The sequence below is a fragment of the Leptosomus discolor genome, chromosome 5 (assembly GCF_034619465.1).
Source record: "Leptosomus discolor isolate bLepDis1 chromosome 5, bLepDis1.hap2, whole genome shotgun sequence".
Classification (NCBI taxonomy): Eukaryota; Metazoa; Chordata; class Aves; order Leptosomiformes; family Leptosomidae; genus Leptosomus; species Leptosomus discolor.
Genome location: NC_141395.1, coordinates 8,025,431 through 8,043,957, shown reverse-complemented (window position 1 = coordinate 8,043,957; position 18,527 = coordinate 8,025,431). Strand labels below are relative to the sequence as shown.

Here is an 18,527-nt window from a genome sequence, read left to right as displayed (position 1 = left end):
GTCTGCGAACACTTACGAACAGCCCAAACTTCATGAAGGCTGGAGTCAAAAGGTCCAAGTCAGGCCGTATATACACCACCCGAACTGAAGCCTCATTGCCTTTGAGCGCATTAGCAAGATTCTTCTGGGAGTGGAACCATTGCCAAATGGCTCTGACAGTGAGTAGCTGGTTTGGATGAGTAGAGCTCAGGGAAGTTAATATCCAGTACTGAAAGGATGCAAGCAGGACAGGACAGAGCAGAGCTGAGAGAAAGGCTGCTGGGGAGAGCTGCTCTACAGGCCAAGTAGGGGCTGGCTTTCATAACCAAAAGAAAGCAGAGAGCAGGAGAAAAGCCCTTTGTGATGCTCCATGGTGAGCCAGTTGAAAAGCCAGCTCTTTCACCCAGCATGCTCCCCTCACCTGTTTCATTCCTGCTACTCGTACATGGCTCTGGAATAGGAGGCAAGAGCTGGAAAACAAAAAAATACAATCCAAAAATACATTTTTTCCACATTCAAAATAAAATACTGAAGCCATTAGAGTAGTAAACGGTGGAAACATTCTCCTCATAAAATTCTACCACTTTCATTAAACCCTGAGAGACCTCCTCTCTGTAAGTGAACTCCTACAGCCCTATGTAAAAGCTTTAAGTGATTGTGCTGAGAAAGATTTTTCCCATAAAGGTAACCGTGGAGAAGAAGAGATGGGGTCAAGCCAATGCAAACTCATAAAGACCAGACACCATCATATAAGGAAAAAGCACTGCTTGAAGACTAGGACCAGTATGTGCAGGCAGCCAGGAAATGCACCTGCTACAGCTTCACTGAGATCAACGAGGCTTGCTGAAAGGAGACGCTGGCCCTTCTCAGTCTCACTGGCAGTGTGGGGAATAAAGAGAACATTTTCAAGAACACGAATCACCTTACCACTTCGGGAAGCACCTTCTTCGCAAGATCGTGGATAGCTTTGATCACGATACATATAGATGACAGGAGGAATATGACACCCAAGATAACACAAGCTCTGGGAACAAACGAGAAAAATAAAAAGGAATGTTAAGAACATATCTGGAGTTGTCAACTGTCCCACTGCAATGATAATACACAACAGAATATCAATAATAAAAATATCTCAAGTAGTTGAAGAGAGAGACTTGAATTAAAGAAGAGAATGAAAAAGAAATGTCCAGTTCCTCTCCAGTTTTAAAACCAGAATTGTATGTGAGAAGACAGAGCAGACCAGATGATGTTTCAAAGTGAGAAAGAAAGACATGTCTCTTCTGCTCCTGAGGATTTATCGTAGAGTCCTCTAGAGGTCTGTTTCTCTTTGGTTTTTTGATAGATCTCAAGTTAGAAATAATCAAGGGAACTTCATTCTCTTTACCAATCCAGGCCAGATGTTTGGTAAATCTGGTCAGTAGCATAACAGAACGTGAAACATCTGTTTCCTCCCCAAATCTCAAAGAAAAAAGATTTTAAGTGAATTTATTTTAAAAAAAAAAAAATCAGCAGGTTAGGTCCATCACTTTGTAGGCTGTCCAAGGGTCTCTCAATACCTAAACAGGGATCAGAGCCTCACCAGACTAGGTGCTGTGCAGAATTAGACTCTCTATTCCTGCTCTGCAGAGCTTACAAACCAGTCTTACAAAAAACAAACAAATAGGTTAAGGTAGAAAAGATAAAGTAACAGAGAATAATTAAGTTTTGTATAGGACACAGGCACACTGAGGCTTACAGTGCACACCCAGAATTTCACAGTAAAAAAGAAAAACCTGGCTTTTGTTCAAACATCCAGACCAATTCTACTCTGAGATGGAGTTCCTCTTGCCATTAAATACTGCAGCATATAAGGCTTTAATTTCCTCTACACAAAAAATAGCCAGTCTAGTACAGTATTGATATATCCATAACTCTATTTTACTAATAGCTATTCATATAACATTCTATTACTGTAGATAAAGTAAGAGCAATTTTAATGTTTAAAGCATGAAATAGTTAAGAAGTTATATCTATATGTATGGTTTTTTTCTTTGAAAATTGTATTTCCTTTGTCTGTTATTCATTATCTGGTACCTATCTGTTAGCTCAGTTTACGGATGCTATAATTATTCCAGTAGCATGCTACTATTTTCAACAGATCAGACATCAGGCCATCTGGTGGTTGGCAGCACATGTAATGTTCACATCAAGCTCAATCTAGAGCCTGCAGTTGAACTGGCAGTTGAGCTGATCGTTTTATTTCCCAACACAAGCAACACGGAACCACGCTGTGGACAACCCACATAATCCTGCGGACAAGTCCTCAGTAAAGGGGCTGCCTTTCTACAGAGGAATACAGACAATGTAGAGGCCAGCACCCTGCCTAGCAAGGGGGTGGTATGCTGGATGAGTTACTCATCTCAGGTAGGAAAAACTCTGATACACTGATTTTAAGAGAGATGTTTAACTCCTTTGTAGTAAATGGCAACACAGCCCTCATTCTTGTTAAACATAACCTGTGGTAAATAGTAGGCAGAAAAGGCTTGTGACAGTTTGATTTCACTAGAGTCCTTCCCCTAGACTCAAACACAAGAACAAATACCTGTCCCAACATCTGTGATAGAGGAAGACACTCACAGGATGGATTCTCTGCAATCCTGCAGCGAGAGGTGATCATTAAATGGTAATATGGATGGGAGGAAAGTTCATCTCCCAAAAAGAATGAGTAAAACTGAAAATTATTGGGCTTTCCATTTTCATTGCATATTTGCAAGCAAGTCCCTGTTCTGCCACAGATACTTTTCACAGACTTGTAGTTTCTCTCTATCTGAATGGATCACCACAGAGAGATCTGTCCGGAGCCTCTTCACCTATTTTTGTCAAACTCAAAACTTTTCAGTACCACCTTATGTATTACTTCTGTAACATTTAGCACTGCCATAACTAAGAAGCTTGTACTGCACAATCCTTCACAATAGATTCTGTTGTAACAATTATTTTATATTTTTGGATGAGGTACAGAAACATATACTAAAAGTTCTGCTCGTTCACCTGGGACAAATGCAGGCATTAGGCAACTTGAACACAGAACTGGTCCTCAAAATTTGGCTGACTTGCCTAAGGCCATTTGCTGAGCCAGTGACAGGTTGACATAAGATACATACACTTTATGCAAGAATGTGCTGACATTTCATCTGAAAGCAACACTGGAAGAAAAGCTTTTCCATCATTCCCAGCAGGCTTAAACCAACATAGCCACAAACCTGTGATTTGGGAACAATGGATTAAACTTCCTTGTGCCAATACGTATTGTTGAATGCCAAGGGCATGGGCAACACAAGACAGTGAAGCATCATCACTTTCCCTTAGCGCATCTTCTATTCCCTGCACGCATCTCCTGAGGAAGACAGGCAAACATTCCCTAAGGGCCTGACAGAAGCCTTGCTGGTACAAGTCTAATGTGTCAGGGAACCAGCACTCACCCTGACCACTGACTGGATTCAGTTCTCACATATGTTGGAGAGTTTGGGGTTATCTCTGTAAATTCTCCAACCACCCAAGCCTAACAGGAAATGTTTTGCATCTTTGCCTATGCCCGCAATAAATAATGACTTCAGCAATCTTGACCTGCTTCTCTTATTCCCCAGATCAGTTTTACTGTGTCAAAAGAATTCCCGTACACCCACTTAACCAGAAATAGCTAAAAGTAGAAAGAAAAAAGGAAGATGCTAATAACAGTGACAAGCGTATTAATAGCAGACAGAAATGCTGTCTGAGGTTTCAATCAGCATTCAGTCATCACATTTAGCAAGCCTAGCTTCTCCTTCATATGCTGGCTTTTGGAATCCAGAGCAATGCAAAATTAATGAGAAATGGCATAGTACTTTAAGTGCAAAAATACACGTATCTCGCCTTCTTGAGTGCATCAATTTAACTGCAAAACCACTAGAACAAAATACTGCATAGTGTCTTCTTTCCATCTCATTTGCCAGAAAGATAATTTTGATCTAGACTGCAAATCATGCAAAACTCAACTACAAATGTACAAAATAAGAAACCTCCAAAAATTAATCTCAAATTTTAACTTTAGTACATAATAAACAAACCGTAATTGGTTATTGTTGCTTTATTTTGAAGCCATTAGACAACGAAAACTTTAATACAAGCCTGCTAACTTCCATCTGCTAACAATTACTCAACTGCTTTGTAACTAAATAGTGTTTCCAAGGGTGTTAGTGCCAAGGTTGTTGGCAAATGCAATTTCATTAATAACATTCAATTAAATTAGATGAGCCAACTGCTTTTCCTAAACAAGTTCAAGTCAACTCAGAAATACCCATAAAAATTAACGAAAGAGGAGATACACAGAAGTGAGGTTTGACTGAAAATCTAGTGAAGATTTTACAGATAACCCTGGCTTGGAATCACCATAGTGTAATAAATGGTCCCCAACGTCCAGGTCCCCCGTGATCACCGTCAGCAGTTCAGACACTGGAGCAACTGGTGGTCCACCTAATGCCCTCATATTCCAGAACATTGGTATCTTCTTGCTAAGGCATGAGGGTACTCTCTGACCAGCAACAGCCATGACAGACACGTACCGTATGCCACGAGTACCACTTGCTTACACGTCCAGAAGCTATTGGAAATCGCATAGTTATTTTACAGCCATTTCTACACAGTGCAAGAGCTTCCCACTAAATATCTACTACATCATTAGAGATATAATTGATCTTTAACACAAAATGATTGATAACTACAGGCTTGACAGGCAATAGAAAAGATCTAATAAAGAATGCATGAATCTGATATCTCCTCAGTTCCATGTAATATATTGCATCTAAAAAGAAAGAGGAACAGAGACTATTTCATCAAAACATTTAAAACATAATAGAAAACCCTGATTTGTTTTTCAGAAACAATAAGCTTTCTGGAATCTTTCTGGATGCAGTACTGTTTGAAGAATAGAGTAATTCAGAAAGAACAAGGTGAGGGAATCTCTCGGATACCCAGGCAAGAATCAACTTTCAAGTCAACTAAAGCTCAAACTTCCAAAAGTTTTTTTTTCTTAGAGAAATAGCACTTGGAACGCAACAGTAATTAAAACTGAATAATTAAGTTGGTAGAGAGAATTTAATATTACAATTTTAACAGTGAAACCGCCAAGTCTTCTTTAATTTTCTAAAGGTCTTGGTAGCATATTGTGATCTGCCAGAGATACTTCTTGATGTGTTTTTGATGCAGTATGTCTATCTGAAAATCCAGAAGATAATATAAAGTATAATTCATCATATCAAAAAAATGAACTCATCAATTTTGTCAACTTTTCAATATAAATTTGTCACAGATGAAACATACTGTTAAATCAGTTGTACTGCAGCCTCAGGCATTGAGAATGAAATTATTTGGACTTTCAAAACTGCCAAAGACTTTATACAGCTTTCCAGCTTCAGTAACTGATAGCTCACTTTAGTGGAACGCAGAAACATGATGATGTCTAAATCCTAAAAACTAAACACAGGACTCCAATCTAAAGCTTGGTTCTGGGTGTGCTACAACCTGACAATTTCCAAAAGACATTCTTCTGAAAGCAGTACTACAACCCATATACAGCGCATTTATATTTATATGCCCCTATAAATATCTAGTTTGCATTAAACCAGTCCTGGATATTTACACTCATACCCATCAAAAGAAAATCAGTGTAGCTGTATTACATCACATACAGCTGCTACCTCATCTTTTCTTTAACACATCCCTTGTATGGAGCTCTAATAGACACAGTTCTCGATTTTGATGACAAATTCTCACAACTCATAAGGAAACCAGAAAAGGAAATCTGTCACTGTAAGCACCTGACAGTCTTTCCCTTAATCAAAAATGTGTTACTTTGCATATGTTAATGGCTTTTAAGCAAGCAGCTAGGAAAAGTACTGAGATTCAGGGCGTTCCAGCTCCACAAACTGTCAATTTTCAAGTTGCTATTAGTAAGTCAACTTTTTTTTTTTCTTCTTTTTATCTCAAAATTAATTTCCTAAGCAGAAAAAGTCTAACTATTCAATTCATTTGCATCTAGCAGATACAGCAAAACAGCCTTCTAATTAATGGATTTATCCTTAATACTGTCTTGTATTTGCAATTATTTGTTATAATTCCCTACAGGTAGTGATAAGACTAAAATTCTGTAGTATTTCCATCACAGCACTAAAGACTAATCTCACTCAGATCTCTATGGTGATTAATCTTCAACGTAACGAAGCAATTTTACCTCTAGCATGGCTCTTACAACACTGATTACTCTTTACGTGAATTGACCCATTCCAGCCAAAGGGACCTGCTCTTCCGTGTAAGCAGCAGTCAGCCTGAAGTAAGACTGCAGATTTAGACTCTCAGCTACTTGTTTTGTAACGTTTTGCAAAAAATAAATAGATAATAATAATAATAATAATAAAGTTACGAATACAACCCCAATGACAAGCTCTGCTATATAGTACCTCAAAAGAGATCTGCAGTAATCTGCAGTAAGCTACACAAGGGTGAATAACAGAGTTTTCCTTGTATCTGTTGGCTGCTATAAAACAGCCACTGCAAGAGGCTTCCCTTCTTAACCACCATCCTGCTATCTTTCTGGCAAATGGAATACAGGAACACAGCACCAATGCGGGTTTGTAATGAAGCTTTTGGTAATTACTCCTCTCAAGTCAATCTGCCCCCATATGCAGCAAAGGTGGTGCAGCAGATTTAAGAATTCAGAAAAAATTAGTGATGCATATGAATACAATCTGCAAAAATGTGTTAACTTTCCCTTAGCAGCTCACAGAGATAGTTGTTTTGGCACAGTGGAGAGGGAAAGGAGTCTCACGCACTTGGTAGTATGTCTGTTACATCCCAGAACCATTTTACCACCAGACTTCAAGTTCATTAAAATAGTCTCCGAAATGTGATGACACTGTGTGGAATAAAACACAGTTTTGCCAGTAGCAGTCTAATTACTTCCCAGTTTTGTTGACATAGGATACAACTAAAACACAATGTTAAAAACTTAAACTTTCTTATCAAAATACTGTGTTATTATCCCGCCTTTTTTATTCATAGAATCATAGAATGGGTTGGGTTGGAAGGGACCCCAAAGATCATCTAGTTCCAACCCCCTTGCCATGGCAGGGACACCTTCCACTAGACCAGGTTGCTCAAGGCTCCGTCCAACCTGGTCTTGAACACTTCCACAGATGGAGCATCCACAGCTTCCTTAGGCAACCTCACCACCCTCAGGGTGAAGAACTTCTTCCTCATATCTAAACCTGCCCTCTCCCAGCTTCCGGACATTACCGCTCATCCTGTCACTGCAGGGCCTTGTAAAAAGTCCCTCCCCAGCCTTCTCGCAGGCCCCCTTCAGGTACTGGAAGGCCGCTAGAAGGTCTCCCCAGAGGCTTCTCTTTTCCGGGCTGAACAAGCCCAACTCTGTTAGCCTGTCCTCACACAAAAGGTGTTCCAACCCTCTGACCATCTTGGCAGCCATCCTCTGGACTCGCTCCAACAGCTCCATGTCTGTCTTGTGTTGGGGGCTCCAGAGCTGGACACTGTATTCCCGGTGGGGACTCACCAGAGCAGAGTAGAGGGGCAGAATCACCTCCCTCGACTTGCTGGCCACACATCTTCTGATGCAGCCCAGGATACAGTTGGCTTTCTGGGCTGCAAGCGCACACTGTTGGCTCATGTTCATCCCATCATCCACCACCATGCCCAAGTCCTTCTCCCCAGGGCTGCTCTCAATCCACTCAACGCCCAGCCTGTATCTGTGCTTGGGATTGCCCCAACCCAGGTGCAGGACCTTGCACTTGGCCTTGTTGAACTTCATGAGGTTGGCCTGGGCCCACCTCTCCAGCCTGTTGAGGTCCCTCTGGATGGCCTCCCTTCCCTCCAGTGTGTCAACCTCGCCACACAACTTGGTGTCACTGGCAAACTTGCTGAGGGTGCACTCAATGCCGCTGTCCCTGTCACCAACAAAGATTTTAAATAGCACAGGTCCCAGTACTGATCCCTGAGGAACACCACTTGTCACTGGTCTCCACTCAGACACCAAGCCATTGATCACAACTCTGAGTGCAACCTTCCAGCCAATTCCGTATCCACAGAGTGGCCCATCCATCAAATCCATGTCTCTCCAATTTGAGACCAGGATGTCGTGCAGGACTGACGAAAACAGCCAAAGGTTTTGCACGAGTCCAGAGAGATGACATCAGTTGCTCTTCCCTTGTCAATTGATGTTGTAACTCCATCATAAAAGGCCACCAGATTTGTCAGGCAGGATTTTCCCTTGGTGAAGCCATGTTGATTGCCATCAATCACCTCCACCTTTTCCATGTGCCATAGCAGAGCCTTCAGTAGGATCTGCTCCATGATCTTGCCAGGCACAGAGGTGAGGCTGACCAGCCCATAGGTGCCTGGGTCTTCCTTTTTTCCCTTTTTGAAAATGGGGGTGATGTTTCCCCTTTTCCAGTCAGTGGGCACTTCACCAGACTGCCATGACTTCTCAAGTATGATGGAAAGTGGCCTAGCAACTTGATCTGCTAGTTCTCTCAGGACTCATGGATGGATCTCATTGCTGAGAGAGTATGTATCTCATACTCATTGCTGTATCTCAGATTATTTATCTTTTTTGATTACATGGGTTATTTGGGTTTTTATTACTTTCACCAGTGTAAAGAATGTCGCAGAACCACAGAACAGCCCAGGTTGGAAGGGACCTCAAAAAAAAAAAAAATCATCTGGTTCAACTTTTCATGGGAGGGGGAGCCTAGATGAGATTATCTAGCACCCTGTCCAAGTGCATCTTGAAAACCTCCTGCAATGAGGACTCTACCATGTCCCTGGGAAGGTTGTTCCAGTGATTGATTTTTCTCACTGTAAAAAAATTTCTTTCTTGTGTTAAGATTACTTACCTCATTCATTGAAAACATTGCTTACCTTATTCATGGATAACATTTCAATAATTTCAGCAGAGCTACAGCAGTAAATGTGACAAAGAGAACTATGAGAAAAGTCATTATGAACCCTGGCGTTTATATTAATATTCTTGAGCTAGAAACTGTACTCTCACATTTGGAAAGCTGCCATCAAAACAAGTTTCAGTTCCTCATCCAATTCTCTGGCAGATATAATACTATAAATAAAAAATAATACTCCTACTTCCTAAATACAATTCTGTTACCTATCAAGAGCCATTTACTCTAGTTTATTTTAATTCTGTATTTTCTTGGCTGTTAAGAATCTTAACATGATATATTTTTCTAAGAGAAATGAGTTTTCCACCATAGGAATAGTGGAACAGTTTGCCCAGAGAGGTTGCAGAGTCTCCATCCTTGGAAGTTTTCAAGACCTAACTGGATAAAGTTCTGAATAACATATACTGATCTCACAGCTGACTCTGCTTTGAGCAAGAGCCGGGGCTAGACACATCCTGAGGCCCCTTCCGACCTGAATTATGCTATGATCCTATGAATTTTTATTCATGAAATCTTTATCTCTGCAGGCTCTGTCAAGATCTTTCAGCACTAATGGCTCCTAATAGCCCACAGAAAAGGAAATGTTAAAATCTCTACAGGCTGTTTTCACCGCTGGAGTGAAGAGGTAGTGTTAAAACTATTACTTTGCAAGGAACTGTAACTTAGCATTAAAATGAGCTGCAGGCCAAGCAGCGCAATATGAGCTCTAAGCCCAGGAGTAATGTGAGCTTTTTCAGCAAAGCTGAGCAAATCAGTTTTATGATGGATACGGGATTTAATCTCTGAACAAACCCACTAGAGAAACCTCTGGAGTTTAAATAAGAAAAAATTTAAACGATAAAAGTAATTAAACCATAAATGCGCTGACTCCTGTTTCCGTATGATTTGAAAGGATTTTAGTATTAGAGGGTGACAGAGTGAATATCATGTATGGAATCATTCAGGGGAAGTCATAGGGCACACACGCAAGGCAATTGCCCAAGAGGTTTATGGAGTTAGATATTTTTGAGCACACAGTATTCATTCCCTTTCTAATTCTGTACCTCTGTCTATATTTTTCTCAATTGTCTTCTGTGTCTAGCCACATGACAGGAACCCTTTTGTACCTCTTCGCTTTGCTGGTACTCTTGTTTTCATTCTTTCTTTCCATAACTAAATACAAATTACATTCGGTGAATGCTCCTCCCTTAGTAACTTGGAACTTGTAATAACCTGCACCACATTTCTTCTAGATGAGAGGCAGTCAGCCTGTTTAAACAAAGCTAGACCTACTTTCATATAGTATTTGTAACAATGGCAGCTCTTAGATTCTGATTACAATAGCCAAGTATAAAATCCCATTCACAGCCAGCCCAAGATTTCTCAAGCGTAGGCAAAATTGAATGCCAGTACTCAAAGGGTGAGAACTCAGGAGGAAAAAGCTCAATCACCAATAAATGATTTTTCTGGTGGCAAACCAGTGGGTCCTGGCTGATGGGGATGAAGTGGGGCATGGTAGAGAAAATGGAAGAGGATTCAGAACTAAGTCAGCGGACAAAGAATACAGAAAGGGAAAAAGTCAGATGATGTTTCTGATAGAAGGGACCAAGAGTGTTTGTTCTGGTTTGCAGTCACCTGGAGCATCAAGGGACAGCTGGGGATGTTTCAGTTGTGGGCCTCTCTGCTTTCTCTTCCCTTGATCTCAACTGCAATCCATGTCCTTCCAAAACCCACGGCTTTTCTTCTCCTCATGGTGACCTTCTCCTCCACAGCAGCCTCTGTTTGCTATCTACACATCCTGATCTGCTGTCACACAAGCGAGGAATAGGAGGAAATGAGCAGGGACCATTCCTGCCACCAAGAAACAGTGTGTAAAGAAGCAGAGGAGAGGTCTAAGCAGCCATGCTAGAAATGTCTGCCGGTGCAGCAGTAGCCACCCCTGCACACACCTCAGACACAACAGAGGCAGGTTGCAACAAAATCTATGTGGCTGGGTTCCTCATCCCTACGGCAGGAAAGGGCCTGTTCAGTCTACTTCACACTATGCCACCAGCCCATTATTTTAAAAAGTCATTAAAAATTACAGTGCAACTGTTCACTAACATTTGTTCCTTGCTACCTATTCTGCAATATTGCTGAGATAATTCTGACCACATTTTTCATTAGGGTGACATCCAGAACTGTGAAGACTGTAAAATCTGCCTCGTAAACCCATTAAAGGGCTTGCCCCCAAAAAAGCAATTACTAGCCACAGTGCATATTACTGTAATACACAGGCAAGAGATGCAATATCAGCCTCAGTCTTGAGATTCCTGCTTCTTGGTCATGCTCTGCTGCTAATCTCAAGCTTCTTTGTGTCCAATTAAACAGTTATATTGCTTGTTTATGTTTGCAGCGTAGCTTACCTATTACCACATTTGGTTAGTGAGGAGGGCTCGGACACCAAACTGTACAGAATCACAGCTGTTCAGAGTATTTACACCTGCCTGTTGCTGGGTGAAGAGGGAAAAGAGTCACTTTAAGATGCACTTTAAAAGGAACGAAGAGGGCTTGCTGTCCATCGCACAGGTTCCATAATCCACCTCCAACTGCCAGAATCCAGATCAGCATCTTTACACCTACTCTTTTTTCTCACCATTAAAAAAAACCCAAAACCACAGATTACAAAATAAAGAGAATTCAAGTAATAATCGAAATCTTAATTATTATATTAAAAAATACGCTGTGTTATCACATGGTCTAACCTCTTCTTAAAGAACATGGAGGGGAAATGCTGTTTATAGCTGAGACTCAGGTTAGCTATGCCAGGGATCCATTTCATACTGAAGATGTTATAGGCTTTCTAAAACTTTTATTTTCCTCAGGAGTTCGACTAGTCACTGCAGAACAGGGTATTTACATCCTTTAAAATCATGCAGCTGAACCAGGGCAACAGTTCCATAAATAATTTGATTCTCCAGGTATTAAATATCTGCCAATAAAAGCTAACAGACATTTCTGCAACTCAGAGATTTTGAAAACTCTCAGGACCTATTTTCTAGTTCCTGGTCTGCACAGACTCTGCAGTTGCACTTATGGTACACCTGCCTTATAACCACCCTCCCAGCTTGTGAAGAGCTGATCACTACTCCTAGCCTTGTAGCAGGTGACTGGAGATTCTGTTTTTCCCCTGAAGCTGGAAATTAAAACCTTCTGAGAATTTCTGTAACATTCATTTTTATGGCAATTATCAAATTCCAGTACAGACCACCATATCCCTGATTTTAAATGTACATATCCATGTCTAAATGCTAGACAATATACACAAATACTGCCTAATCAACTACTAGTGAAGTAAAAGGAAAGGCTTTCATAAATTAAATCAATTTTGGATCTAGCTGCAGTAAAATCATTGCCAAGTCTACAGATGCCACACTTTTAGAAACAGATTTTAGAACGTATAAATATATACATTTGCTATTTCATATTTAATATAAATTCTACGTGTGAGGATTTTGTGTGTGTGCATTCATAAATGTATGCATACAGGCATTTCCGCCTGGATAAGAGCAAAGTTTATGATTGCTTTACTTTTGCCTGAATGTGGGATAATGGCTTTATGGAGAAATTATGCGGTTTAATAAGTCAACCTAATGAAGCACCTCTAAAACTTGCATCTAGTCCTGTACCTGGATGTAGTATTTCAGCTAAGTATTTCAGAAGAAAGAATGGTTCAGAAATGTTCAGTGTGGTTAAAAAGAAACTGTATTTCTGCTCCTGTAAAGCAGATATCCAAGCATAGGTGAATACTTATTTCGCAGATGCTGCACTGTGCTCCAGTGGGTAGGAGAGACATGCATGTGCCATGTGAGGACCAACTTAGAGTAGCTGAGAGAGCTGCAGAGCTGTAGGTTCTCAGCTATTTGCAGTTTGTAGGCTATCTCCACACATCTGACATTTTTCCAGATCACTTAGCTATTCCATTCACTCATCACAAAAGAGTTTTTCCTCCAGCCACAGAGGTTTGCCCTGAACTGTGGGTAGGTGTGGATTTTGCCATCTGTGCTTGAAGCCTCTTTCATATGTATGGCACAGATAAAATTATCCACAGTTTTTTCAATGTGACTGATATGTTGGGTCTGAATTGAGAGGATTATTTTCATTCAACACTACCTAAATAGACAGTGCTCATTTAGTCAGGCTAACCAGTACAGCTGAGCCAATCCATATACGAAAGTTTAAATACAGTACTAATACTGAAAACTAGGTTTTTTTAATTCTGTGAACTAAGAGACAATATACCCTGCAACCATACAGGATCAGTGTGCTCTCTGATTTGAATCAGAGGAAAAGAAAGAAGAGCCAGATCCAGCTTGGCTGTATGACAGCCATTTCCTCTCATAAAAGGTGGTTTCTAATTCTTTTGGTGCAAGAGCAGGATATGTCATGGTCCCCATAGCACATGCCTAAATGTAATACACATATACTCAATATAACTTCCGTAAGGCTCCCCATGACGAAGCCTTGGGGTAAATGTTCTCGAGTGGTGTCATCTGAACACAAGCAAGAGAGAAAAAAGGGTTACAATTACTTTGGAAGAAGAGGCTCACTCCACCTTAGGGTCCCACCTGCCATCAGGTTTTCTCGGTAAGAAAGAAGTCTTCACACAAATTCACCAGCCACTAACTCTCCACATTTGCCCAGCAGCCACACAGATGTGCCCATGTCCTTTACCAGCAGACGTGGCTCTGCAGGAGGCAGCAATGGTGATGGCTGTTTACAGAATCTGCACAGGGCAGTAATAAAGTGCCATTCCAGCGATCACCCTCAAAGCAAAAATCACTGGCAGGATGAAAGCCTCACGAGTGCCTTGGACTAGACCATAAGCAACTGGACAAGAGACTATAGAGCAAAAGTAGATTTACAATTCAAAGAGATAATGTAATGCAAAGCAGTAAGGTATCATTTCATGAAACCACACAGCCCTTTTCCCTAGCATCTGAACAAGGATACCACATACATATCTGATTTCTCCTGTCTTTCAAAAAATGAATTGCACCAGAAAGTAAGGAGCAGGAGAGCAAGGTGTCAAAGGAACGTTTATCCATAAGATACCCATGCAGACAAAGGGAACACCACAGCAAAGGACAGTTCCTTTGAGTATATTCAATTCAGAGTGGGCGTCTACTTACCATACACAAGAGTTGTACAGATGATTTTATTATTGCTGTTTACTTAAGTCTAAATTCCAGAGAGAAGGTAACTAAGCAACTGGTAAGGGTTTCTAATCACTTGACTAGGCTTTTCCAAAGGTCACATGCCTAAGAAGAAGCAAGGGTATAAAAGAAAAACTGTTCAAAGCTCTATCCTACTGCTTGATAAACATTCACCAATTTGCGGCAGTATTTGAAACACCAATTGCTGCACTGCCCCATCTACCTGAAGCAGCTACTTACAATCAAAAACCGAATGCAAGGTGTACTCTGTGAAAAGATAACTGACAGAGAGTATGTACCCAGGAGGCTATCAAGCCACCAAGGAAAGGGACTTGTACACTGGTAATGTTCTAGTCATTGGGTATTATAAAAAAGGCTGTTGATATTATAAATATGCTTCCTATAATGTTTTTAAATATCCTAATTCCCATATCATACTGCTACATACCCGTAAGTTTCACCCCTAGTGTATGAAGTCCTAGGAAAGGTTCAGAACATCTTTGTTTCCTTTCTCTCTTCATTACATATCCCTATGTAACGGATAATCCGTACATAGAGATATCCACAGTGTGGATTCCTAGAGTTGTCTGACAGCTGAAAACCCCAGCAAACCACCACCAGGTTCTTGTTTCATCAGACAGAAAAAAGGCACAACAACGCTGAGCACTTATAAACTGAAGCTACATGTATGCACACAGATTAGAAATGAGATGTGCATTTATATCATTGCGCGTAGTTAAACATAGGGGTAGGGTAGTGAAGGATGCAAGAGATATTTCTAACTGTTGCATCCAGCATCCTAATTGTGAGTCAGGTTTCCTATTTACTCCATCCCTGAGGAGTCATCAAATACCTTTCTTAGAGATTGCTTTTAGCTCAAACTAAGTCAGACATTCTTGGATTAAGCTCTCACAGTTGTGCTTTTCCAGATATCAAAATAGATGAGAATACTGGTTCATTCTTCCCATAATTTAAGAACCTATTAAGAATCAAATCCTCAGGGCAGGCGTTTTTGACCAGGCCAATGGGTTCAGCATTCTGACAATATCAAATCCAGCTGCCACAGCTGAGGTATAATAGGTAAAAGTTAGTTACAGACACACAGCAAAGTTTTTAGATAATGTCTAATTGCAAAGCTGCAAAGACTACAAGACCTTCCCAATTCTTGATCCATTATTTTTAAACCCAGCATAAGGTGAGAAAAGATAGGCAAAATAAATACATGAGCAGAGATAATTAAGCCACCTCTGTTCCAGGTAGAGAGTCATTTTACCTGCAAAGAAAGAGCACTCCAGAACCATACGCTGCCCCACCGAGGATAGGAATGCCTGGCAAAAAGTTTCTCAGCAGCAGGTGGAGGTATGACAGATACCTGCACCCTTACCTGCCTCACAGTCGACCCCATCTAATTCTTGTTGTTTTAATACGACTGCCAAAGTTTGCGATGACAGCTTCACCAACACAAGGAAAAAAAAAAAAAAAAGATATCTGCCTTCATTATGTATTATGTCATGGCAACATAGAGCACCATGAGTTCATCAGAAATTATAAATTATTTGCCTGTGACACAATTTAATTTTCTTATTACAGTAATAAAGGAAAGAATAGCTGGAGTCTGACATACGCAGTCAAAAAAAAAAAAAAAGTGAAAGAAATGTGATCTTTCTGCTCCTGGCATAATCCAGAATGCTCATTATGAGTAAGGTTTCCTATTTACTCTGGCACTGGGTTAAGAAAGATGTTGACAGACTGGTTCTTGGGAAACACAGAATTTAACTTGGTACCATCAACAAAATAATATATAATAAACACCAGCTGCAACTGTCAAGAATCACTGTGTTAAATATGCTGTACCGAGCTAGTTTTTACAGTACTGAACACACAAGCTCAAACAAAACCCAGTTGCCAAAAAAATGCTAGGAGCCATGGATCCTACAGGCACAAGCAGGTACTCAGTCCTGCGCTGCATTGTACGGAAATGCAAGGCTGCAGCTCTGTATCGTACCAGTAGGGCTATGGCTTTAGAGCCTCACAGGAGCACTACTTCATTTACTCCACTGGACCTGAGCAGGCTGCCAGCTAACTCTAGTGACTCACCATAAGCAAAGTCCTGTTTTCCTGAGCAGAGGGAATCAAACAAGAGACGTTTCCTTTGTTCAAAGTTTTGAGATCTTTCCAACCAACTGTATATAAAAAACTCCATCTTTTACAGCTTTTTCACAAGGCTGTGTGCCTGAAGTTTGTTATTTTGTTTTCTCGATCTTTCCTTTTTTTTAGTGGTATTTCTCACTTTCTTCTCTCACACAGTTCCAGCACTCCAATCCTAGCCCTTCATTCCTGAATTTAACAGATCAAAGAGCTGCCCTTTGGGTGTATAGCTAGTTACTAGTTCAATCTCTCCCAGGTCCCTAACGCTTCAGTCTTCTATTAAGAAATTACTTCTACTGCTATTTACTGGGTTTATTTATGCACATGAAAAACCATTGTTACCACATCAATTTCAATGAATTTCTGCCTTCCACAGAATTTAATTTCCTTCAGCAGCCCAATAAGCTATTATGTTGCTAAAGATTTACTAAAGGGCAGAATATTCAAGAATAATTGTACGCCAGTTATGGAGAGCAGGAAGCGGGACCATTCAGCTTTCTTTGCACATCTTGAATGGCTCAGCAATCATTCAATGTTCAAATCAGAAAACAGAAGATTGGATTCAGACCTTTAACGTGACAATCTGCTCTAATCGACCCTGCTTTGAGCACGGAGTTGGACTGATGACCTCCAAAGGTGCCTGCCAACCCCAGCTGTTCCACGGCGTAGCACTGCACAAAATTCTTACCATGAAGTAATAAGCTGTGCCTTGCCCAAAGTGCAGGTAGTGGGTTTACTATATTTTTACAGTCTCTGGTGTATCAGCTACATCAGAGTATATTCCTTCCTCTTAGTTTCTCCTCTTATGAAGCAAAATAGGGAATTGCAAGAATTTTATTTTGGTCGTAAATTTTCATCTTTTGTTGAGATTCAAAATTACTTCTCAGGTTATTTCAGCACCCTTTTCTGTCTTGTATTTCTTGATCACTGCTTTGTTGATGATTTGGTCAGCACCTCAAAGTTTACTGCACGTTGACTTGCAACCCAGCAGATCACACTGAGCAAATCAAGTACTCATGAACCATATATGCTGATTCTCTTCCCAGATACCTGCAGTCCTCCACAATTCTTGCATTGCCTCAAGACCTACAATTCTTTCAACCACTCTTCTAAAATACATGAAAATGCAGTAGCCTGGTTTTACCCTCTTTTATGTGACTACCAAAACAGAAAGACAGTGAAGTGTGAAACTATCCAAAAGTTCCAGTAACAAACACATCGAATATTCATCCCACTCCTACATACTCTTTCATTAATGAGCCAGCTAGGCAGAATCAAGCAGTGTCTCATAGGGCCTACAACCTTACAGTGGTTTATACCCGATCTTGGTGAATATTCATTACACTTTCAAAGCCTCTTTGTATATTTAAAAATAAAGCATAAAATTTTCTTTGTAATTGAAAACATACCTTGAATATAACCAGATACATTTTTTCACAATGACAAGAAAAATTCTCATCTGTAAGAGTCGTGAAAAGCCTGCCACCTTTAGCTTCTCAGGCCATCATTATCAAAGAATTTTCAAGAAGGGCAAATCGCAGAGGTAAGTTGAAATAATTTTGCAGTCACTACATGGGAACCACCATGAGAATCAACAAAGAGGCACATTGTATAACTTTGGTCACATGTATACTGAAAAAGTACCTTCTCGTCTTGTACCAGAAGATGAGAGAAATCAAACAATCTAGTGAAAATGAAACCCATTAAACTGAGTTAAACTCAGCAGGACAAATTTTCGTGATAGCTTCAGCACTACAATTCCCCTGAAGTCAAATGGAAATGCATTGGCTCGGCTTAGCAGATCTTGGCACAGCAAATAGTTTTTGTACTGTTCACTCTGAGTATCAGCCCATGAAATGTTGCATTTCTAACTTCCATATGGCTACATGTTAAGTAAGATTACGCAGTTCTTTTACATCTTAGCATTTCATTCTAAGTATTTAATTCACAGCACTTCATGAGTCAGACTGTATTCTCTGTGTCTTTTTCCGGGGTTTTGTTTTGCATTCTATCTTTATGTTCTCTTCCAATGACATCCAACAGTTAGGACTGGATCTAATGGTGCCCTTCCATGACAGGCTTTCCACTGGTTTCAATAAATTTTGGATCAATCTCTTGCTGTCAAGTTTACGAAACAGGGAGTTTTATAAATTTGCAATACATAATTACTTGGCAATTCCACTTGGCTCTTGTCAAGGAGCTCAGGTTATTTTCAGATATGTTAGGATACACAGACAAACGT

General features: G+C 40.4%; 1 protein-coding gene across 2 annotated transcripts in view; it reads right to left on the bottom strand.

Annotated features, from left to right (window-relative positions):
• TMEM163 (transmembrane protein 163) overlaps positions 1–18,527 on the bottom strand; it is a 101,419-nt gene that overhangs the window by 19,916 nt on the left and 62,976 nt on the right. Inside the window, exons 5-6 of one of the 2 annotated variants that reach the window (XM_086465896.1) lie at positions 902–1,003; positions 401–449 (exon numbers count right to left, since the gene is read on the bottom strand). In XM_086465896.1, the coding sequence (XP_086322022.1) occupies positions 401–449; positions 902–1,003 (151 nt within the window). The remainder of the gene's footprint in view (positions 1–400; positions 450–901; positions 1,004–18,527) is intronic. The other variant, XM_086465897.1, reaches the window with a different exon arrangement.